The sequence below is a fragment of the Peromyscus eremicus genome, chromosome 8b (assembly GCF_949786415.1).
Source record: "Peromyscus eremicus chromosome 8b, PerEre_H2_v1, whole genome shotgun sequence".
Taxonomy (NCBI): Eukaryota; Metazoa; Chordata; class Mammalia; order Rodentia; family Cricetidae; genus Peromyscus; species Peromyscus eremicus.
In genome coordinates this window covers 11,962,578-11,987,856 of record NC_081424.1, presented here as the reverse complement: position 1 = coordinate 11,987,856, position 25,279 = coordinate 11,962,578, and the positions used below count along the sequence as shown (strand labels likewise).

General features: G+C 45.7%; 1 protein-coding gene across 2 annotated transcripts in view; it reads left to right on the top strand.

The window, feature by feature from the left end:
* The window catches only part of Mettl24 (methyltransferase like 24), a 113,445-nt gene that overhangs the window by 18,637 nt on the left and 69,529 nt on the right, over positions 1-25,279 (top strand). For both annotated transcript variants that reach the window (XM_059272510.1, XM_059272512.1), the window contains exons 2-3: positions 16,614-16,712; positions 24,282-24,421. In XM_059272510.1, coding sequence (XP_059128493.1) covers positions 16,614-16,712; positions 24,282-24,421 — 239 coding nt within the window. The remainder of the gene's footprint in view (positions 1-16,613; positions 16,713-24,281; positions 24,422-25,279) is intronic.

The window sequence follows — 25,279 nt, the reverse complement described above, 5'->3', positions numbered from 1 at the left end:
CTAGCAGGCTGGGCCCAGCTAACCACGTCCTGACCCTGTGATAGGCATCCTACAGATGGCCAGGTCTGTTTGCCTTGGCCTCTGGAAGCGATGCCAAGGCGAAGAGCTGTCTTTCCTTTTTCTTGTCAGAATAGAAGTCAGTGCCCCACCTCACTCCCACCCCCGCCCCCACCCTCCCCCCTCCCCCCCAACTCCCTGCCTCTGCTACTGATTTTTGTGGCATTTCATTTGTAAACAAGCGCTTGCTCTATGCTATAAAACTAGTCAGTGCTAAGCGAATTTTTAAAAGTTGAAAATTTCAGTTTCTTGTGAAAATCAACAAAGGAAGTCAGGGGCCATCTTTTCCATCTTGCGCACGTTTTGAGTTATGCTTCTGTTTCTCCGTCCACACTTTCACATTCGGCTGGCATCTGTCTGTGGGGGGCAACAGCACCACACCATCTCTGACTGGCATTTGGGCAGTCTCCGGGGCTATCCTGTTAACAAGCCGAGTCACAGCCTTGTATCCACAACTGCCCGCTGGCAGTAATTAGGTCAGTTACAGAAAAGGTGGATAAATCACCAAGCACACGGGTGCGAGGTCTAGTAACTGAAAGTGTGCACGCACACTCATTTGTCAATATTGCTTTGCCACCTTCCCTGCAAAAACCACCGAAACGTCATCTGCCACCGTTTCCAGTTGGTTTCTTCCAGTGGAGCAATGGCTTGGCGCTTGGGAAGCAATTTAAGTGCAGAACGCTCCTCTATGATTGTAGGAATTAAAATATGCTTTCACAGTCTGCGCATCCATCTCTAATGCAGCATTGCGCACCCATCCCTAATGCAGCATTGCGCACCCATCCCTAATGCAGCATTGCGCACCCATCCCTAATGCAGCATTGCGCACCCATTCCTAATGCAGCATTTTAAAGCGGTCACTGTGAGAAGATTTCTGCCAGGAGCGGCTGAAGGAAGGGAAGGGTTATCTTGGCTTGTGCCTCGGGGTTTGCAGCTCATCATAGTGGGGAAAGGCACGAGGGAGGTCCATGGCGGTGGGAGCCTACTGGAGATGCTGCTTACCAGGCACAGGCCAGGAAGGAGAGAGCTGGCTGGGGTTAGCGCCGGCGGCTGTAACCCGCAAGGCAATATCCCAGTGACCCACTTCCTCCAGTTAGGACCCACCTCCTAAAGGTTTTCCACACCTCCCCAAACAGCACCTCAGACTGGAAGCCACATGCTCAAACACAGGAGCCTGTGGGTGACATCTCGGGAACCGTAAGTACCTACCCTTCACAGACTTCATTTCTGTAAGACCGAACCTGTTCTTTTCTATGCACACGTGGGCTTGCCTAATGATCGATTAAGTTGTCACTTCAGAAACTTGTAAAACTGATATGAACTGGTCTGGGAAGGAACCAAATGATTGCTAGAGAAAATAAACTCAGCTGTTAGCAGCAGGAGCTCACAGCAGAGAGGCTACAAATGTCAGTTAACTGACTTCGTGGAATCAGGCTAGAGTGTTTCTGCATTATAAGCTCGAGCACTCTGGAGGCCAAGGCAGAAGGATTGGAGGCCAGCCTTCAAGTACATATGACACAGCTGAGACACAGTCTCAGCCTCCCTGACTCACCCTCCAAAAGCGTTCCTACCATAATATACAATGGCTAGTATATAAATATTTCCCCTTTAAAAATTTATGAAACTGATTTCTGGTTTTGGTGGTATGGGGGGAGGGTCAAGTTCAGGGCCTTCAGCGTTCTAGAAAAACACTGTCCCAGAGAGCTAGGTCCCCAGAACCACAACTACCTTTTTGTTATTCATGTGTGTGCATGTTTGTGTGTGCGTGTTTGTGTGTGGGTGTGGGGGTGCATATGTGTGTGCACGGATGTGGAGGTCCGAGGTTGGCATCAGGAGTCTTTCTTGGCTGCTCTCCACCTTGTTCATTGAGGCTGGGTCTCTCCCTGAGTTCAGAGCTTGACACTAGGACTAGTTTAGCTAGTGAGCTTGCTTCTGGGATGCTCCATACAGAGCATCAGTATGGAGTTACAGATGATTGTGATCCACCACATGGGTGCTGGGAATCGAACCAGAGTTTTCTGGAAGAGCAGCCAGTGCTCTTTATAACCGCTGAGCCATTTCTCTAGCCACCACACCCACTTGGCGTTTCCTTGTGTTCTGGGGATTCAAACAGCAGTCTTCACACTTGGCTGCCAAACAGCGAGCATTTCAGTCACTGAGCTGTTTCCTCAGTCCACAACTGCTCATCTTTCATGATATGTTTTAAGTTCTCCAGATTGCTTTCTGAAGTTTCTTCAAGGTTTGGACTAATCTACTTGTCATCCTTGAACTCTTTAAAATTATTTATTTATTTATTATTTGTTTATTTATTTTGTATGCATGGGTGCTTTGCATACCTGTATGTCTGGGCACTACACTCCTGCCTGGTGCTTGAGGAGGCTAGAAGATGGTGTTGGATCCCCTGGAACTGGAGTTACAGGTGATTGTGATCCACCACATGGGTGCTGGGAATCCAACCAGAGTTTTCTGGAAGAGCAGCCAGTGCTCTTTATAACCGCTCAGCCATTTCTCCAGCCACTGATTTTTATTTTGATGTGAACAGAACTGAATCAGGGACTTCCAGAATTCATAACAACTTATTTCTGTCTGAGTAAAGAACAATTATATTTAGCTACTTTAAGGTATTTCTCCAAAGCCTGCTTAGTGAATTTTCCTACTTTCCCTCCAAATTAATAAAAAAGCTGTTCTCGACTGCAAGAGATGTATCATGTTCTTTCCTCTCTGGCATTTAAACCAATGTAAAAATGTCCCTTGGAACCAGTTCTGTGGGGGATTCACGGGAAGTAAGACATGTGGTGTCTTCGTAAGGCTCGAGCTGACTCCCCTGCATCAGATCCTACCAAACAGTAAGTACAAAGTGAGAGGCCGGAGGAAGATCTGCGAAGCGTCTGCCCTGCGTTGTCTATTTGACACACAGCAGAGGCTGGGGGATTAGCACTTTCAAGAGTAGTAATGACTAACACTTGACCCGGAAGGATAAGCAGGATTTGAACTGACTCGTGAGTAAGAGAGAGGATTCTGGACAGGAGGGGAAGGCCGGGCTCACTGTGGTACAGGCCAGATGCACTTAGAAAACAGACCAGACAGTAGGATTGGTTTTGTCATCAAAATTTCCTTATGGGTTTATTCTGAGTGATCCCTATCTCCCCCGAGTCTTGACACTGAATTGTCTTTGGTTGTCTTTCTTTTCTTTCTCTATCCAAGAATCTCTATACAGCCAATTGTTTGTTATTTTTTTTTAAAGATTTTATTTATTTATCATGTATACAGTGAGTGTTCAGCCTGCAGGCCAGAAGAGGGCACCATATCTCATTGTAGATGGTTGTGAGCCACCATGTGGTTGCAGGGAATTGAACTCAGAACCTCTGGAAGAACAGCCAGTGCTCTTAACCTCTGAGCCATCTCTCCAGCCCCCTTGTTTGTTATTTTTAACCCTCTATTCAATCTCTGAAGGTGTGGTGTGGTAGTTTGAATGCAATTGGCCCCCATCATCTCATAGGGAGTGACACTGTTAGGAGGTGTGGCTTTGTTGGAGTAGGTGTGGCCTTGTTTGGAGGAAGTGTGTCACTGTGGGGGCGGGCTTTGAGGTTTCCAGTGCTCAAGATACCCAGTGTCACAATCCACTTCCTGTTGCCTTCTGGTTAAGATGTAGCCAGCACCATGCCTACCTGCATACCGCCTTGCTCCCTGCCATGATGATAACAGACTAAAAGTTTACTTGAGCTGTAAGTGAGCCACCACAATTAAATGCTTTCCTTTGTAAGAGTTGCCATGATCATGGTGTCTCTTCACAGCAATAGAAACCCTAACTAAGATACGGCATTGGGAAGATACTGTGAAGATGTGGTCATAACATCTTTGACTTGCCTGTTCAGTGCCTGTGTCAGTCAGGACAGGCGAGGTGAGGCTGTAATAACAAACATTCATGTGGATTTCCAACTTGAGAAGATTAAAGTAACCAACTTTTATTTCTCACTCTTGCTATATACCCAAGTGTGGGTTGGTGGAGGTGGTGAAGAGCAAAGTCTTGCTTGTTGCTGTCATTCAGGGGCTCACGTGACCCTGATATCACCACTCATCATCACTACCTGGGTACTTTAAGTGAACAGTTTAACCCTCCTTCTTAACTATTGAGCATTCATTATCCAGGACATTGTCATGTCCACTAGTGAGTTTCTTAGTGTGCCCCATGTCTTATGGATAAACAGTTTAATAGATCTGTTCCCATTGCATCAAGGAATCTATCAGTGCAGGCTAGCCATTGTGGTTTTACTTGAGAGGCCCTTCTGGAGTTGCTATCAGCACGTTCTATCTATAGGATCAAGAAAACCACGCGTGGGGAAGAGAACCAGAGCTGGAACGGGGGCAGCATGGTGTAGAGAACAAGTGAGGTGTTAGCCATCCAAGTGTCACCCTGCCACCTCCTACGCATGGCTTTGGTTTGCCACGTCACGTCTTTGAACTTCATTTTCTTTGATTCTAATATGAAGGAGTTGGTCTAGGTTATATGTGAGGCTCTTTTCAAGACAAATTATTCACTACAGGCAGAACACAAGTAAGATTTAAAGCCAGAAGTAGACTGTGCTTTCTAGATTATACACGCATAAATATATACGTCTGGTTTTTAGGTTCTTCCTGGTGAAAGAAAGTTGCTGTTTTCTTTTTGAATAATTTTAATTTTTGAGAACCTTGTGCATGAATCACCCTTTCCTCCCTTCTCCAATTCCCCCAGTTTTCTCTCCTCCAAAATTCATGATCTCTTCTTTATTATTATTACTTGTGTGTGTGTGTGTGTGTGTGTGTGTGTGTGTGCGCGCACACACACATGTTTATATAACCTACTGAATCCATTTAGCTTTGCTCATATGTACATGTGTCTAGGGCTGAGCACTTGGGATTGGACATCCTATGTGGGAGCTCCTGGAAGAGACTAGTTCTTGCTCTCCCAGCAAGCATCGACCACTTCATCTAGAGGAAGTAATTCTTCCTCTAGATGTGGGACCATGTGGAACTTCCCTGTCCATGCTGGCATGTCAACTAGTATTATCATTCCATTTGTCTTGTTCGGGCAACCAAATTGTTGGGAGGTTGAGGGTGCAGCTTCCCTGTCACATAGACAAGACCCAATCTTGCAGCAGATGACACTATTAAAACAGTTTACCGAGTCTTGTTGGCTTGGATCTGATCTGTTTATTTGCAGCCTGCCCCATCTACTCTTGTCTGCAATGGGGAAAGGGCCTGGGAGGCCATTGCCACTGGCGGCTTCACTTCCAACTTTGGAGAGTCTCCTTCTCTCGCAGCAAAGAACCCCAAATCCAGAGAGCTACACAGCAGCAAGCTAATAATAGATGACCCCAGAAAGGTCTGCTTCCTTCGGTGATTCTTCATGGTCAGAAGAGGAGCACTTAGTGAGAAAGATGGCAGGTTTTTCTTTCCATTTAGGTTGGAGCTAAGTGCTGTGGGTTCCCGAGGCATCCTGCCAGCCCGCCTGCCTTGCTTCACACTGTTGGCAGTTGCCCGCAGAAAACCTTCCCTGGGCTTTTTCCTAACCTGTCAGGCACTATAATTTATAGTGCATCCAGGAAGAAAAATGTCCTACAAATATAGAATCATGCAAAGGATGTCCTGGAACCAGAGTCTTATCTCTAACTGCCAGGTAGGATTTCCCAAGGCTCCCAAATACTCTATCAGTATCTAGGGGCCAGAGAGTGATGATATGAAATGTGGACAATATGAAATGGAAGTTAGTATGAATGTGTGCACATTTAACACTGAGAAAAGCACACGTGTACATACACAACTTTGTGTATCTGATGACAATTTCACTGGGATGTGACAGCATTGTCAGCGAACTAGTGATACTTCTAACCATGTGGTGAATGGCATGGGGCTTGTCTGGGGTCCTGGGTACATTGGTTCTATTCCCCATACCTGCCTGAGCTGTCCTCCTCACATCCTTCCTTGTGGAAGACTGCTCAAGCATCGCTCCAGCTGACTTGTAGTGAAGGCTTTGCTTCCCCTTGGTATATGCTCATGTCCCACTTATCAGCTGTGGCAGTAGTTGTTGGGTGACACTGCCACTCTGTGTTTCGGGTGTTCTGTATATGCTTGGATGCATTCTTTCTGCCGCATTCCCTACACCTGGGGCTGCAGGGAAAGCTTGCTCCTTGTACAGAGTCTAGAACGTCAACACCTTCTGGTTTGGATGAGCTTTGAGGACTTATGTAGTTGAGAGCCAACAAAGAAACCCTGGAAATCCCTTGTGGAGCACTGTGGGTCCTCACTGGACCTGTGGGGGAGGTGCAGGGGTTGAGAGAAAGCCCCACTTCCTTGTCTGCTCATACCCCTTCCAGTTTCCGTCTCACCCCACACAGTGGCTTTCCTGCCCTGCCCCCCTTGCGAGCTCATTTGTCAGCTACTTGGACATCTTGGAAATGGTTTTATAGGGGTGCTATCCTAGGATGCCCGTGCTTTCAGGAAAGGTTGCTGTTTGGGGGATGCTGATTTTTTTTTTTCTGACTGAGACAAGTCCATGGACATACATAGCAGATGGATGTTGTTTTAGATGATGTTAAGGTCCTAAAATCCTGGTACCTGACATGTTATGAAGAGTTTATGTATGCATATAGAAGTGTATGTTTATGTCTGTATGTGTGTGAGAGACAGACAGCAAAACAATCCTGAAGAATATGGTTAATACATTCCTAAATTTTTATTTGTTTTCCTTGGCAAACATTTTTTTTATATTAACTTACTTCTAAAAGTAATGAAACTCCTCTCCTTTCCTAGTTGGTATGTGGCCTCAGTGACATCCCTGATTTGACATTTGGATCCCCATTGTGTATGCAGATACTGTGTAGCATCTGCATTATGCAAACTAATGGAAACCTCTGGCTGTCTCTGGATCTGTTCCAGGTATCTGGCTTCTCTTTTTATTGCCTGTGATAAAATCCAAAAATACATGGCATTTTATTCTCTTAGCTCTCCCTTGGGGTGTTCAATCTCACCCAGATTAGAGCCATTTCGACATGCACAGAAAATGTGGGGGATTTAAAGATGTCAATTTAAGAACAGAAACCCTGCTCTGATTTGCTTGGCTTCTCTTTCCAACTTAGCAGAAGAACTTTGGAAATAAATCTAGAGTGTTTATTCCTCCTTGTCCTTCCCTCCATCCTTCCTAAACGTTATCAGGGCCTGCTTGAATTATTGTGCATTTTTTCCTGTCAGAGATGATTTGATTTCTAGTTCCTTCATCCCTTGCTTTCCAGCCCACATTCTGTGCGATGACGCTGGGGTGGCAGATTGATGGGGAGAGGGTTCGAAACGCTTCTCTGGCTGTGGCTTTCAGCATGCCTGCTACTGCTGCTGCTGCCGGAGACAGTTTGCAGATGGACTTGGTGGATGTGAGGTGGGCCTGGACCTTGACAGAGAGCATCCCAGGGAGGAGGCCTGGGTTGGTTCTGTCCTTTCTCATCCGGCCCTGCTGGTTACAACAATAACACAGACTCAGGCTTTTTCTTGCTGCTGTCTTCAGTGTTAGTAGTTAGATTACAATATGTATGAAAGTAAAATCATTCATTTTGTAATTTTATAGTGATGTGGAGGGTTGAAACTAAATCTCTACACATGCTAGACAAGCTCTACCGTGGAGTTGTATCCTCAGGCCCCACATGTGGAGTTCTATGATTATTTCTCCTAGGGCTATGCTGGGCGCCTTGTTGCTTCAGATTTATATATTTTGTCAAAATTGGTAGTCTTTCAACTATGATTTCTTTGAATGCTATTTTTCTACACTGTCCTTCTTCCTCCCCTCCTGGGGTATCAGGGCCATGGATGTTAGACCTCTTGGTATAGTCATACAGGTCCCCAAACCTCTTTTTAAAAGATATACTGTTGTGTGTGTGTGTGTGTGTGTGTGTGTGTGTGTGTGTGTGTGTGTGTGTTGTGAGTGCCATGCCAATGCCCTCAAGGCATGGGATTCCCTGGAGCTGGGAGACGCAGGCAGTTGCAAGCTGCCCATTATGGGTGCTGGGAACAGAACTGGGGTCCCCTGCAAGAGTAGTACAAACTCTTAACTGGTGATCCAGTGCCCCTCCTGAAGCTCTTTACATCCCTATGCCCCAGTCATTTTCTTCCTCTCAGTCTTGCTTTCTGTCACTTCAACTGCGTCCACTGACTCTTATGTCATATTCACTCTGCTACTTCATCCATCCACTGAGACTTCATGTAAGTGAGTATATTTTTCCATTCCAAAATGTCCATTTGGCTCTTTTTAGTACCCAGATCTTGGCTGAGTCTTTTTTTCCTCCTCATTGGTTTCCGAGGTGTATGATTTTGCTTTGTGCAAAGGATTTTTATAACAGTTGCTTGTCAGTCTTGGTCAAAACACTTCCTTGTGTTTGTGGCTCTGTTGGAGTTCATTGATTGTCTTTTCTCATCCCAGCTGGGGGTTTTCCTGTTTTTGAGTATAATTTAGGAGCCTCTGGGTTGTAAATACTATGGATAATAGTGATATTGTTTTAATATGGGACTCCTCTCACTGGGCTCAGGCATGAAGTTCTAGCCAGCTTTCTATGGTGTTATGGTTTAACTATGGAATGCATCCCCTACGCTCATATTTGAAGGTCCTAAGCTGGTGGCGGTTTGACCAAGGAAGACCCCCCTGAGAGGTCTCCAGATGATCCAACATCCAGAACAGCTTCAAGGCAACTGGCTCAGAGAATACAGAGTCACAGACTACCAGTCAGAACTTGACCATAATTTTTAATTTTCTCAGGATCCCCACAAGACTACCAGTGCCCCCTACCAGCAGGAAATAGCCTAGAACACTATGCCCACATTCCCAAAAAATGGATTATAAATGTTTGTCTTTGTTTAAGTTGTTGGTTACAAATTGTTATTGGTCACAGTCCGTCTTTTTCTAAAAGAAGAAAGGGAGATATGATATAAAAATATGATATAGATATGATAGGATGAAAGGGTAGATTATTGAATCTACTTTTAAAGAGGAACTTGTTTTAAATTGCTATAGATTTTAGTTTATTGATATAAATTTAAAGTTAATTTTGTTATACTGTATATATATTTCTACTCTTGTTTAAGGTATTATGTTTATGCAACTCATTTAAAATTGTTATGTGTAATTAAGAAATACAGATTAATAGTTAATCATCTATGATAATCAAACTTATAGTCATGTTAGTTAAGTTTTCTAGGTATACATAGATGTATTTCAATTAGGTAGGTAATCTTCAAACACTTCAAAGACCTACAGAATATGGCATTTAAAATGTTTTAAAAACTTAGACTTTTCTGGACAATGAGACATGTCTGCTCCTGGCAGCACCAATTAATTCAAGGATGATGATGGGCATCGAAGACACTCTGTATGGAGTTTATCTTCTTGGCAAAAATAGCCATTTGGGCAAGAGACTGTTCTTGTCTAGACTGCTTGACAAAATGTTGTATCAACTGGACATGCAGGACCCATAGGAAGGTGATCACTGAATTTTGCAAGACGAGATGGTCCTTCAGGTTCCTGCTTCACAGAGGAGACTGCCAGATATTCTACAGGACACATGGAGAAGCAATTAAAAGAACTCAAGGCCTATAAGGCTGAAGATGGATGCCCCAACATTGCAGATGAACTTTGGGTGACTGTCCAGGCAACGAACTGTCTCTGTCTTTGTAGATTTTGGAAGTTGCTTACAATGTACTTCCTATTTACTTAGGTAATATTATATCCTGAGATCTTTGATGTAGTTGAAGACTAGATCATTATAATTTTGCTTAGTTACGATAAAAGATAAATTAGATATGAAACTTTAGACTCACAAATATAGGATAGATAGAATATTTTCTTAAATTTTGCCAAATACAAATAGATGATATTGTAACTGTAATTCTTGCTTGATAACTGTTCTATTATATGTAATTTTACTATGTTACAGTTAAAACCTTCCTTTTTGATTAGACAGAAAAGGGGAAGTACTGTGGGATGTCGTCCTGTATGCTGTGAATATGTGTTTTTCTGATTGGTTAGTAAATAAAACACTGATTGGCCAATAGCCAGGCAGGAAGTATAGGTGGGGCAAGCAGAGAGGATAATTCTGGGAAGGGAAAGGCTGGGTCAGGAGTTGCCAGCCAGATACAGAGGAAGCAAGATGACAAGGCAGAACTGAGAAAAGGTACCAAGCCATGTAGCTAAACATAAATAAGAATTATGGGTTAAATTAAGTGTAAGAGCTGGTCAGTAATAAGCCTGAGCTACTGGCCAAGCAGTTATAATCAATATAAGCTTCTGAGTGATTATTTTATAAGTGGGTTACGGGACTTCAGGCACCTGGTGGGACCGGAGAAACCTTCCGGCTACAGGTGGCTCTTGTCTTTGAGGTGGGGCCTGGTTGGAGGAAGTAGGTCACTGGGTGCAAGTCTTTGAAGGCTATCTTGACCTGGCCCCTTCCTATTGCTCTGCTTCTTGGCCACTGTGAGGTGAGCACTCTGGCCTCTCCACCATCATGTTCTGCCTCACCACACCACAGGCCCAGAAACACAAAGCCAACTGACCATGGACTGAAAGCCTGAGACCCATGAGCTAAGGCAAGTCTTCATTCTCCTAAACTGTTTCTCTCTTGGACAATTGGTGCCGGGATGAGAAACTGTGTGTCATGTTTGGAACATGTTTGTAGTGTGTTTCAGGTCTGCTCCTAGGCATGTGCCTCAGTAGCTAATCTGGAACTCGGGCCGGGGGCCTGTCTGGACTAAAAGGCCAGGCAGAGTCAGATCTGAGCATGCGTAGTTTGGGAGTGGGCTGGACTTCATAAAACAACTGTGGCATTTCCTCAGCTGCTGTTTCTTCCCAGTGACTCTACTGTTATCTGCTTCTCCATGGCTTCTAACTCTCTGGACAGAGGTTTAGGTATTAAGACGCCACATTCTGCCCATGCTTTGGTGCACATTTCCTAGACTGGAGCTCAGACCAAAGCCAATGGGGTGAGGAGAGAGACATGCCACCCTCATGGAGCTACAGCCTCAGATCAGACCACAAGTTGCCTTTTCCTCGGAATGTTAGATGTCCTTCGGGATCCACTTCCGCTTTCACCAGTTTAGTGGGATTGCCTTGGAGTTGGGATACAAGAACAGAGAACAGGAAAAGGTGGGGATGGGAGGTCTTCCTGCTCTCTCTGGGGAATAGCAGTTGCCTTCCTTCACTGAGACTGAATGGGAGGTCTGCACTGGGCCATTTGTCTGTGCTAGCAGCCCTGAGTGGGGACAGCGCCATGGCAAAAAATGAAAGAGGTCACATTTGACTCCACAGTACTATTCTAGGCTCCCTCCTCCCCCATCTTCCTGCAAGTATTTCCTTGTCTGATTTTTAAAGGCCAACTCTCTGCTTCTCTGCTTTCCATCCAGGTTTCATTGCTGTGTTCATGGGCCATGAGGATGTGCTCAGCCACCTGACCCAGACCTGAGACTTAACCCTCATTGAAAAGTTTAAACCTAGACTTATTAATTTGGCCTGATCTGACTTATCACATCGGTGGTGTTACTCACTACTGGGGGATTGAAACTTTTCACTCATTTCAACAAAATTTTTAATAAGGAATCAGCATTTGAGGAATCACTACAAAACACGTGACTGATCCTTGCTCTTTCTAAGTCAGGGCTGAGTCTGAGAACCCTGACAGTAGTAGAGGCCTGGAAACCGGCATCTAAGGGCAACAGAGGATGTAGGGGGCTGACGCCCTCAAACCCCCAGGTGAGGCTGGATTTATAGTCTGTCCAGATACCACTGTGTGCCTCCCCTCCCCCAACAACTCCCACCTCCCTCTTCTGTCTCCAAAGAGGAATGAACAGCTTCCTTCACTCACTGTTCTCTGTCCACCAACAGATGCTCTCAATTACCACAAAATTGCTAAATAAATCTATTTTACTTGTTTTGGTTTGTTTCTCCCAGAAAGCCTTGGCTTCCCTGATCAACACATCAACACACACACAGCTCCGTGTCTTGTTTAGTTTGAATCAAAGATGCGCAACTGTGTCCCTTCCCTGGGGCACAGCCAAGGTTCAGAGGACCCGTTGTTAGCCACTTCTCCTGGTGGAAAATGGGTAGCTCTATAACCTTCAGGGCTCGGGAATGTGCTTTGGGGAGTACACTGATAAAAACGACTCCGAAGATTCCATCATGGCCAAAAACCTGATCGTTTAAATAACCCATCACACGGGACTTTCCAAAGGAACCGTGTCACTGAAACATGAAAGAATGGGCCTATAGAAAAGATGCTCTTTTTGTTTGCTTTATCTTAAAATTTTCTTTCCCCTATCTGTCCCAGTGCAAAAAAAAAAAAAAAAGCTTGTAGATACCTTGTTTATGCGGCCATGCCTGGCGGCACTTGCTTATAAATCCTATCACTTGGGCAGCTGAGGCAGGAGGATGTCAAGTTCGAGGTCACTATGAGCTAGTGAGTTTTAGGAGCAGCCTAGGCAAGAGAGTGGAGCCGCACTGTAAAGCTGATGGTGCAGCCATGTCTCAAAGCTCACGGTGCCGCTGTTTTTTGTGAGATCGTTTTATGACGATGAGGAAACCAAGAAGGAAACTGTTATTCTAAGTTTCCAGACGAGGAAAGCTTTTGCAAGGCAGTGTTGATGGCTTTTTTTCTAGGTCACGGGCGGGCCTGCCGAAAAAAAAAATTATTTTTGATTAACACCCGTTTAGCTCCAGGCTTCTGCCTTGAATTAATGAGTCTAGGCTGGCAGGCAAAGAGGAATTTTAAAACATTGCTTTAATTTTTTTTCATTATCTTTTAGGAATAAAATCTTAGAATCCGGCTTCCTGACTTTGAGAGACCCAGTTCCTTTTTCTTTTTTAAAGAAACAAAATGTAATGCGGAGACAATAAATGGTAAAAATATCCCCAAACCTCACGTCTGTGCTTGGTGCCCATCATGAGTCAGCCCCCTTCCATGGGATCGGCTTTTACCCTTTGGAAAGCAGAACCTCAAATGTCTGCAAACTAGCACGAGGGGATGGGAGCTGGCTTTTCAGAGGAACTCCTGCTGTCCCGGCCTTCATGTTTGGAATTCTATGTTTAAAAAAAAAAAAAGTGTTCTGCTTCCCTTAAAAGATACAGACCCCAGAGTAAGTGCTAGGCGAGCTCTTATACAACAAGAATGGGTCCTTTTCCTGAAGAAAAGCCCTTCTGGGAGAGGCTCCTGTGATGGGATGGGAGGCGACACCCTCCACGCCACCCCCACCCCTGCTCCGCGTGAATGCCTGGGGTCTTATAAAGCAACAGCACGGATTTCAAAGGCGCAGAGGGGTTTCCCTCCCTTGGTGTGTGTGTGTGTGGGGGGGCTCCTCTGTGTGACAACTCATTGTGATGCTGCACTTGACATTTCCACACAGGCCTATGGGGAACAAACAGACAAACCAATACAAAGCGATTCTGCTTGCGGCCACCTGCTGCTAAGCGACTCCGCTACCTGCCTCAGGAGTCATCTGATGGACAGATGGGCCTGGGGATCCACAGCCCCGCCAGCCACGGCCGCCTGGGAGTGATGGAGGTGGTGGTGTTATGGTCACTTGATACTTGAAGCACATGGATAATAATACAGGGCACCCTGGCATTTAGGAAATTGTGTGGAGCAAAACCATCTTCATAATTTTTTTTTTAAAGAAAATTATGGGTTTTACTCTTTTCTGTTAAACTTGCCTGGGTATTTGGAGGTGCTCATAGAATTCTGTTTGTGGGAATTTGGGAAGGACATTATGTTGACGTGTGCAGTGGAGAATTAAGACAAATGATAATTGAAAGAGATGATAAAAGCTAGTGGTTTCCATGGGGGAAATAATCATGACCTGCTGTCAAATTGATTCCAATAAGAACATTGCTTTATGTGAAATGTTTTTTAAACAGCTAAACCAAAGCAGTACGCCAGAGCACTTCAGAGGGCATTTATCGCTGTCTGTGAGTTTCTATTAGGCCTCCATCTGAGATTCCTCGACTTACATTATCCACCAGCACAGCTGTGTTTAGCTTTTTTGTGGTCGACACTTAGCTGGAAATGAGAACTATCGGGTTGCAGAAAGATAATCCTGCATTTAACCAGGGGGATTCACAATTACGGATGTGTGAAGTCACTTCGGTGTGCTAGCCTGGGTCCGACGCTGCCGCTGGGTTGAACGTGTTTCTTTAATAGTTCTGGAAAGACATTGCTATGTTTGGGGGCTTTTAGCCAGGGAAAGCCTTCCCCGTGATCCGCATCTGCGTTTTTTGTGCGTTGCTTGTGGAATCATTCTCAAAGACCCTGTCTCCTTGTGTCCCTATTGTCCACCATAGAGAATTCATCAGGGACCCTAAAAAGATTCCTTACAGTTGTTTTGTGACACAGCTGTGCCCTATATTAAATTGAAACAAAGAGCCTGGCCCGAGGCACAAATGCTCACGGAATGAATGAGTGAAGGAATGAATGACTCTGGTCAAAGCTTGCTTCCATGTCACCTCCACTCTTCTCCACCAGCTTGGACCCCTTAGTGACGGCAGTGGGAGGTCACTGCACGGGCAGGTCTCAGTTTCCCTCCCTGTGGATTTGGCTAATAGGAGGCAGGAGATGGGTGGATGGGGCAGATGAGGTGGTATCTGAAATAGGATCCCCTTTGTTTCCTTCTTATAGACCTCTCCATACCATTTCCCCAGAAGGTTCTCTGATGTCACCAGTATAGAATGCGTCTCAGCAGTTGCTCCCAAATAACCATTCAGAGACTTATTGTTAATTATAAATGCTCAGCCTATAGCTTAGGCTTGTCTCCAGCCAACTCTTACAACTTCAATTAACCTGTTTCTATTAATCTATGTGCTGCCCTGGGGCTTGTTTACCTCATCTATGAACTTCCCATGTGGCTTCTTCTGAACCAGTCTTGAGACTCCTCAGACTCCACCCTTTGTCTTCTTCCCAGCATTCTCTCTGCCCTGAAAATGCTGCCTAGCTATCGACCAATCAGCTTTTTAGTAACAACGAGAGCAATACATAGTTACAGTGCACAAGATTGTCCCACAGCACACTAGTCATAGGTATCACGGTCATTCCTCCTATGCATCCTTAAATCCTGCCACACCATTGTAAACAGTCTCCTTTTGAAATTCTCTTCTGTGGTCACTGTGAAGGTTCCCACTGAATCCCTGACTGATATTTGCCCAAGCCACCTAGTTGACGAAGTCGGTGGGTGTTTGTCTTTCTTGCATTATTGCAAGTGAATGCTCTAGAAGAGACCCGTGAAAGTGCTCTGTCCCCTCGATTCAGAAAAGAATGTGATCAGGCAGCATTTATCCTTGCCTGGTCCGTGATGGTTCTTGATAAATGTTGATTCACTGAATGATTATCAGCATCTAGTAAGAGAAGAAGAAAATCAATTTAATCTAGAGTCCCTTAGGCCACCCATCTAAGGGAAGACAATCACATTTGTGTCAATGTGTCTCACAATCAGCTTGTTCAAATGTATCTCCTGGTTGGGGTGGTGGTAGTGACAGCTCTTGCCACAGCCCCTGCCTGGAGAATAGTGCATGTACATGATGGCTTCTTCTCTGGCCCCAGAGCCTTCCTGTGACCCCGTCCTCAACATACATTGAGCTCGGTGCCAACCTCACTACCTTGCAGGAGCTCCTATGATGTGACCCCTGAGGTCTCCCTGAAGCTAGTCATTAATCATGCCAGCCCGTGGAGGGTCCCTTGCCCTCCATCACTCTCTTGTCCTGTAGGCTGGGCCTTTGTCTCTGTCTGGAATCACTGAGTCTTTGAGAGGTCTCCAAATGGTGACACTCTAGGAGAGGAGCTGTGAGCTGCAGCAAAGACTTCCTGACCAGAGCTTCCTTTTTCACACAGGCATTCCCATTTGCGCCTCTCCCAGATCCCTGCTTTCCCTACTAGCCTTTCTGCCGCCCACCCTTGCTGTAAATAAGACTCAGGCCCACCACCAACCATCTAGTACTGGAAGTACCTCAGACTGTCTGCTGACAGGTGTGGGCTGCCTCCCACGGCTACAAAGCCACGCTCCACCGCTCAGCATCCTTGTCCCCCGCCCCCCCCCAAAGCTCAGGAGTAGGTGTTATTGCCCATCTCTCCCAGTGCTAAGGAAGATGACCAAATGCCTGTGTGTTTCTTCCCCATGAAGTTAGCACTTCAGCTTTATGGTGCTGGGAATCCTGGAACTACCCCTTAGGGAGCCAATTCTTAAAGCTCTAACCTTAGAAAACAGTGAGCACTAAAGACCTTCTCCCTTGGAATGTGAAATGGTATCATGCGTATCCAGCCACAGTCAGGGCACTATCAGATGGAGTCAGGTGGAGTTTGTCTATGACCAGACAGTCCCTAGGGGTCATTGTCACCAGCTTCTTCATTTGGGTATGGATTTTCTTACAATGCCCTCCTGTGACTTCGGTGGCCTTAAATGGCAGCAGCTCTGGGCACACATGCTGGTAGCCTTGGCCCAATCTGATATTCCTCCTGCCCTGCCCAGATCCTCAGTCTTTACACCCTGTCTGTGTTCTCTGTCCCTCACAGGGTCCCCGGTGGCATATAGAGCTCCAGCCTTGGGCAGGCCCTGATCAGTCCCTGGATGAAGAAGCCTCGAGGTTCTTGAGCTACATCAGCACCACTCAGGTTGTGTTTCAAGCTGAAATGGGTTGGGGAATAATGTCCAAGGTACTGACCAACCACTGCAAGAAGAGTTTGCCCTCTGGGGCCAGGAGGGTTACGAGAAGAACTCTGTGGGAACCCACAGAGGTTTCCTAGTGAGATCCGAGCTTGCTTTACCGAGCAGGGCTGCATAGGGGGTGGATTGACCAGGGGTGTGGTTACCAGGTGATCGGAAGGTTCTGCACTTGACTGTGCTGGGGGGAGGTCTTTTGCTCCTCCCCTTGGCATTCCTATAAAGAGCCCTTTAGAAGAGACAGAAGGGGCTGGTAGATAAGGATCCCGGCCCTCCCGAGGCTGTCCTGTGTTTCTATCTGTCTCTCTCCCCTCTATATTTCTATCTAAATCTCTTATCCCTTACTCCTCAAGAGTACCCTGGGGGAAAAAGTGGGGGTGGGTCCCCCACAAAGCTCCTGATGGGAACAGGACAGGGACCTGGGTTCTGAAGTGCTGCTACTCCATTTCCTCCGCTCCGTGGAGGCAGAGAAGATGGCTCCCATTTGCTTATCATTTCTTCCTTCCCAGATTCTCATCAGCCTGGAATGTTCTAATGATTCATCCCCAAGTATTTTAAAGAGTCACTTTAGAAAATCGCTTTGGAAAGCCAGTTGAAGAGACAGATTTGTCCCTGTGAGTAGGCAGTCAAGTGTGTCACAAAACAAAGACATCATCTGGAGGTACAGCTCCTTTCCTATTTGGGAGGACTCGCCCATGTGCTTCCCAGCCACGGGCACTTGGCAGCCAGGCCGTGATGGGCCAGGAAGCCAGAGCCTCTGAGGAGCACTGCGAGAAGTTAATGACCCCAGTGCTCACTTCCCTCTCCGTGGAGCGCCCTAAGTCATTACTGAGCATGGCCTTTATTAGTGCCTTAACACACAGTGGCAGCTGCTCCTGCCCAGGTCCAGGGGTGAGGCGGAGTCAGGCGCTGAGAAGGCAAGAGAATGTTCGTTACAGAGACTCTAGGGCGCTTGACACATTATAATGGTACATTGTCATGTTGCCTGATCCTAGGGAAAAGCAAGTGTAAGAGGACATTGAATCCTGAGGGACGCTTAGCCCTGGACTGACAGGTGACAGAAGATACGACATTTTGAGCCTGAGGACTGAGCACAGACTCACAACAGGACGCTCCCTGGGCAGGAGTGGCCTGGATGCCTATATCCTTAAGTCCACTGGCCCTTGGCACTGCACTGAGACTCACTGGCAGCAAAGCCCATTATAAAGGACGAGAAAGAATATAGTCTCATTTCCCTTCCCTTACTTTGAGAGAAGCTTTTGCTATGTAGCTCAGGCTAGCCTCAAACTCCTCCTGAGTGCTGAGATCACAGGTGTATGCCATGTGTCTGGCTCATTTTCAGAGCTGTAGGGAGACTAGTTCAACTTCAACGTCTTGTTTCTGACATGATGCAGTAAGACAGTCATAGGAATTTTAATACTTGCCACCCAAATATGGAAATAAAAGCCTGTAGAGTTAATTGTGGTTGATAGAATGATAAATCAGTCCCCGTGATTTACAGAAAGTTATCTTATTTGGCTGCTTCAAATTAATTGGGTGGACTTACCCAGGCTTAATTAAAATACAGAAATTTTAATTTTATCATTTGGCTTTACATGGAGGATAGGAGATCAGATCTCTTAATTGTAACTTAAAAAAACGCTCTTAATGGCCTGGAGAAAAATTAGAGGTGTTTAATATATAAACTAAATTTGAAAATGATGAGCTCCAACCTCCAAAATTAATTTATTGAGTGCGAGCCTCCAAATTCCATCTTACATGTATTTAGGTTAATGTTCTTTAACTTATATAAGGGGTCTTTACTTACAAGATGCATTGGGGCACTCAGTTGTCATTTCAGACTTCTCTTGTGTTTTTCTCATGAGCCATGATTTCAGAGGGGGAAAAAAGTCTAGAAAAAGAAAAAGGAAGCATGTTCTGATGTGATGTGGGCTAACCTTGGAACTTGGACAGTTGATTTTGCTTCTATGATTGTTACTGTTCTGATCCTGAAAGGCTAGACCAAATGCCTCTAAGATCTCCCCTGTGGCTGGGTGTTGTACAGAAAGTAGGCTAGGACTGTTATTAACCAAGTGTTTCTGAGCACCTATATGGTCAGGGAATTTGGAAGGCATTGGGCTTGCAATCTTGGCCTCAAGGAACCCAGACATGAGTGGCTATATCATCATTAGACAGTTTGAGATGCGCCATAATTGAGACCTGGTGTTTGAAGCTGTAGGAGAAGACTCTTCCCACCACAGTGTGATGTGGGCTCTTCATCTGGATCCAGGATCCTAATTAACATGAGCGTCAAGAGAAAAGCGACAGTTTTTCTGCTAAACTTCCTGGGAGTCCTCATAAGACAGAGATGTCCTGAGAAATGGCCAGAGCAGGATGCTTTCACACTTTTTAGATGAAGAAATATGAACCTGTGAAGGAACAGTAGGACTCACGGACCTCTAGACTCAGGCAGCAAATTCTAGCACAAATTCAGAAGATCTGTGGTGGGGACCTCAGCCACAGGGGTGAAGGTGGGGTTAAGGTGGGGGTGGGGTGGGATGGAGTGGGGGCAGTGAACCTGAGAGCTAGTGGATGATGGAGGCGACTTTGAAGTTCGTTTATTCTGTCTTATGCAATTCCAGTGGCCCAGATGATCAAGGCTATTTCCCAGCCCCTGTATGGGAAGGCCACCCTACCCAAAAGAACCCGTATAGCTTGTTACACATAGGAAGAGTCAGGCCAAAGGCTCTCTCTGAAGTCACAGTCCCTGAGTGACTGCAGCTTGAGGTAATGATTATACCAGTTTGGAATATTTTGAAATGATATGTCCTGAGTTCCTTCCAGACTCAGTGGAAGGCTTTTTGTCCTTCAGAAAATGTGACAGATTGCAGACCTCACAACGGTTGTGTAATCAGGAGACGTTTACTCCAGGTGGGAGCCGTCATGGATGACACGGATTCTTCATCAGATTCTTTGACTAACCGTTGCTCCCGCCCCTCCTCTGTGCAACGAGGAGCTTTGGGGATGCTTTTAAATTATCTCACAGTGGAAGCCTGCACAACTTACAGAATATTCAAGTCACCGTTTGCCTGAAATTTTCGGTTAGCGGCAGTGAGTCACTAAGTGAATTCCACCCCCAGCCTCTTAGGCTGCTTTAAAAAAAATCCCTCAAATTTATGTTCAGACTCATACAGCAAGGCACAGAGGTTTGACAACCTCTGTTGAGTTTTTCATGTGTCAGGACAAAAGGCGTTTGTTGATCACCTGCCCAGGGGCTGGCAGGATCTGGTCTCTGGGATCTCAAATCTTAATAAAATGCCTCAGCCTAATGTAAGTAGGATGTGAAAGGGATCTAATGGAGGGCGAGCACATGGAAGGGCATTAGACTGTCATGGGTGCAGTGATGACCTTGGGGGCATGATAGGGCCCTGAATGTTTTTTTTTTTTTTGAGCACCAGAGGATATGATATTTGATCAGAGTATGCAGAACGTCAGGTCCAGTTTGATTCGCAATATTGTTTTTTTTTTAACATGGGAGGCCCTGAGAACAACACAGCGTTCTGCAGTCAATAACTGAGTGAGCTGCTAACAGGAAATGGTTAACTCAGCAACACTTGCCTGTGCTAAGGGAAGGCTTCAGAGCCAGCTTTTTATGGCAACCCCCTACCATATGCCTCCAGGAAGCAAGCCTCTCAGTAAGGAGTTCATCTAAGCAGCAGTGGCTGTTCTAAATTAAAACAAAAAAATGTTTTCAAGTCTCTTTTTCTATCCTTTACTGCCCATCTATAATCTGTTATTTATCCAACTATCTACACATCTGCTTGTGAAAATACCTAAGAAGTCAGGCTCTGGAGACCTGGAGAGACAAATTAGAACTTTGCAACATTATATCAATAGTATGTATTGTATATGTGCCCGCTCTCTCTTCCCCCCCAACCCCGTTTCTCCCTCCCTCCCTTCTCTCTCTCTCTCTCTCTCTCTCTCTCTCTCTCTCTCTCTCTCTCTCTCTCTCACACACACACACACACACACACACACATACACACACACACACACTCACAGGGCAGGGATAGGGGGATAACAAAATACTCAGTTCTGCCTTTGAGCTTTTCAAAATAATGTAACCATATAAATATACATTTAATTTTTCGGGGATTCTTGCCCAAACCCCTCAAATTCTAAGGATTTTTTTTTTTTTTTGCCACATTCTACTCATGGGTTGGTAGAATTGCTGTTCAAGCTTTTGGGATGCAAAACGAAATGGAAATGAGTCAGATCCCTTTATGCTAAATAAATAAAAAACATTTCACAAAACATTTCCTCCCCCGGAGTCTATTTGCCTTTGTCCAGACCTAATTTACTTTATATGGCTAAAATTATAAGGGGAATTAGGCAGTCAGAGAGTGTAATTACTTCAGCTGGAGCTTAGCTTGAGGTTGCTATCCTCACTGATTTTGCTTGCAAGAGAGTTTATTGAAACCTTGGCTATAAATCTTAACCAGAAAGCTTGAAAAAAAATCAATATTTAATTAATTTTTAAGAGCAGAATTTTATGGATGACTTCTAGTTATTTTCCAAAAAAAAAAAAAAAAAGAATGTCTGTAAGTAAGACGGTTAACAGATGGTTAAAACTGGAGAATTCCTGCACTGTATTTTTTAGCTGAGAGAGGAAGAGGAGTGGGAAAGAGTGTCTCTCTGATAGGAAAATATCTGTGCAAGATGAAATCTTAGAATAAGAAAGAAACTGTAATTAGGTCACGTGCGATCGCAACAGAGAAGACCCTAGACCATGGCTATGGCTCCGGAGGAGCAACTGGACAGTAAGCCTGACTTGTGGTCCTGAGTTCCTTCCTTTGAGAGGCCTCTGGCTAATTGTTGATGCCAACTTCTCTGTTCTTTGTTAGAGGTCAAAACCCATGCTGTTTTCGGTTGAAAGCTTCGGCCCAGGTCCAGTCTCTTTCCTTCACTTTCTAAGGTACAGGTGAGAAGACCATGTTGTTTTTTCTGGGACTTTATAAAAGTCCAGACCCTCCAGTAAGTGCAAAGGAGTGCCTGCCTAAGGGCCCCTGGGGCGCTCATTAGACTGCGTGTTCACCGGGGTCATGATACCTGAGTATCTGGAGTTGGAACCCAGAATCTGCCTTTTTCCTTGGAACCAATCTCTAGGTGATTCTGCTGCAGGGGAGCCACACCTTAAGCAGCACTGTGGAAAAGGCCAGAGTGGAGTTTTGATACCACCAGAGCGGTAATAGGAACACATCCCACATGTCATTATGAAAGGTCTTAGGGAGAAGTGTTCACAAGTGTCCAGTCTTCAGAGCTAGGCACTGCCCTAGAGCAGAAGGCTCAGGTGGAGGCAGCCCGGGACCCACAGAAGTGTCTTGGTCTAACCAGCCTCCCCGGGAGGCACAGAGCAGAGGGCTGAGGGGCCAGGGTTCAAGACACAGCAATTTTCCCATTAGTAGACCAGCTCTGGCCAATTAGATTGGCAACGTCCCTGCCCTTGGATGGGTGAGGAAGAGCAGGTGGGCAGACAGAGGCAGAATTTCCGTTTCTCTCTGGCCAAACAGTAGAAGATGAATTTTACAAGCTAGTTTACTGATGTACTATGTTAATGCATATGTTCTGTAGTTGTTACTTGAGCGAGGATTCAATTCCATTTCCAGTGATTAATTTCCCCTTCAAACACAGGTTAGACACAGAGAGGTGGGTGGAAAGACCCTGGGTCAAAAGGAAAGAAAAGTGAATGCTTTCTCATGTTTTTCTTGTTGCTTTTTTGAGACCAGATCTCATGCAGCTTAGGCTGGCCTCAAATTCCTATGCAGCTGAGGGAGCCTTGAACTCTTGATGTGCCTTCCTCCCACCTCCTCCGTGGTGTGCCACCACACCTGGCTGTTTTTACTCTTGTGTATTTATTTTGAGATTTTACTTATTTTTATTTTATGTGTTCCAATGTTTGCTTGAATATATGTTTGTGTACTGTGTGCGTACAGTACCCACAAAGATCAGAAGAGAGCATTGGATCCTCTGGGACTGGAGTTACAGTTATGAGCTATCGTGTGGTTGCTGGGAATTGAGCCCTGGTCCTCTGACAGAGCAACCAGTGCTCTTAGCCACCAAGCCTGCACTCTAGCCCTGTTTTTTGCTTTAATTGTGTGTGTGTGTGTGTGTGTGTGTGTGTGTGTGTGTGCGCGCGCACGCGCGCGCGCATGTGCGCGCGCACGCACACACGTTTGTACACTCTGCGTGTTTGCCTGTATGTGTTCATGTGGAGGCCAGACGTTGACATTTAATGCTTTCCTCCATTGCTTTCCATATTTTAATTTTATTTATTTATTGAGACAGGGTCTTTCGTTGAACGTGGAGCTCACAATTCAGCCAGACTGGCTGTGGAGCCCCCAGGATCCACATGTCTCTGCTCATGAGTGCTTGAGTGACAGACAACATCGCAGTTATAATGACCCGAGACACTACTGAGGACTTCGCAGCAAACGCTTTACACGCTGAGCTGTCTTGCCAGGCCTAGGATATCTTAAGAAAAAGAAATCACTTGCTGTTGTTTTTCCCACAAACAAAAGCAGTGAACCCCAGAGCTCCTTTGTATCTGGAAGGATCTTTCGTCTCCCGTGTATGGCTCAGAGAGTTTTGAGGGATGAGGAGGAGGACTTTTGGTCACTCAGTAAGGCCAATGTCTGGGACTCATAACTGCTTTCTTCTATTTATTCCGTTAGCCTTGGCCGCGCACAGTGCAAGCCTCCGACTCAGGCCATCCTTCCTCAGGAAGTTCATTTGCTTACTGCGTGCTGGAATTAGACTTCTTTCTGCATAACTTCCATCCACACTCCCTTCGGTTTTCTTGTCTAATTGTGATGCATGAGTTAGGAGAAGCGCTTGGGTTAGCTGGGCAGCACTTTCTGCTCCGGGGCTCTCCCCCTTCTCCCCCAGGAGGCCGCTCATTAGAGATTCTCATTAGAATAATTAGCTCATTAGAGATTATCACCAAGAATCCTGTCTTCTCAGCAGACACTTCACTCGTCCCAGGATCGGCTATCACCCTGGACAGCACAGGTTCCTTTTCTGGCCTCGGTGGCCCCACCTCATAAGGCACAGGTGACCTTGTGAATGAACACCTTGCTCAGCATTGTGCTGCAGTAGCCACACTGCCCAGTTCTCCGTCCAGACATCCTTCTTCATCTGCTCCTCTGTCAACTTCTGCTCATCCCCTAGACACACAACCTCCCGACTCCTCTTCCTTCCCCTCCTAGTTCCCAGTCTGGAGTCTGGGCTGATGGTTACTGCCGCCCATTTCCCTTCACACCCTCCCGGGGTCTTCATGAGGTTACTTCTTATCTGGCAGGCAATTGAAATTCCTCTGAACATTTTACAGCGGTCTTGTGGTTCCCCGGGGAGGAGAGTAGTTAGCAGTGGAGGACATAACTCTCCCCCCACTGTTTCCAGGAGCAGGGAAAGCAGTTAAGTCTCTACCTGCCATTCATCATCTAGCATTTTAAATTATTCATATTGATTTCCAATCCTTACAGATTGCATGCGATCACATGGGTACAGACAGCTTGGCTACTGACTCCAGCCCTGCAACGAAGCCCTGGCTGGTGTGTCTTGATGACAGGTTTGGCTTAGCTCATCAAATCCACAGCAAGCAGTGCCGCCTCTACTCCTTAGGGTAAGACATTTTTTTATAGCCGAGGAGAACACAGACATTCATGCAGGCAGCCAAGGCCTTCTCAGTGACGACAGGGGGTGGCGGGGGCAGTGTGTGCAGGAGATGGGTTTTGTCTCATGCCTGGGCTTCAGGCTGAGCTGCTGTGCAGGGCAGGTACTGGTAGAGCAAGGGCTGAGATCATCTTGGTAGGTGGTAGGAGCCTCCTGTCCTGCTAGTAATAAGGTAGCAGCTTTGGTTTTCAGCTCCAGGAGGATCCCCTTGAAGAAACAAGAGGCTTCCAGCATGAATTAGAGCGCCTTTGTTAGAGAGAGAGAAATATCAATGGCTGTATTGAGGAAAACAGTGTGCCTGGAATGCTACACGTAGTCATGAATGACCCAAGACAGATAACAGCCACTACTCTGTGTGTGTGTGTGTGTGTGTGTGTGTGTGTGTGTGTATGTGTCTGTGATCAATCTATGTGTAGCTTTGTATTTAGGTAAAAGGAAAGTAAAGGAAATTCTTTAAAAGAACATGCAATTTTTCCAAAACACTGACTTGGTTATAGAGGTTGAAAATGACCTCCATATGCAAACAGATTTTGAGATTCTATTAAATGATGGATATAAATTAACATGAGACTATTTCACCAAGTCTATCAGCACTTTTTGTAAACAGTCCTGAACTTATCAATGTGTCTTAGTTTTCTGTCACTGTGATGGAACACTATGACCAAAAGCAACTTGGGGAGGAAAGGGTTTATTTAAGCTTACCATGTCATGGCACAGTTCACGCAGAAAAGTCAGGGCGGGAGCTCGAGGCAGGAACAGAAGCAGAGGCCATGGAGGGGAGCTCTTTACAGTGCTGCTTTCTTACAGA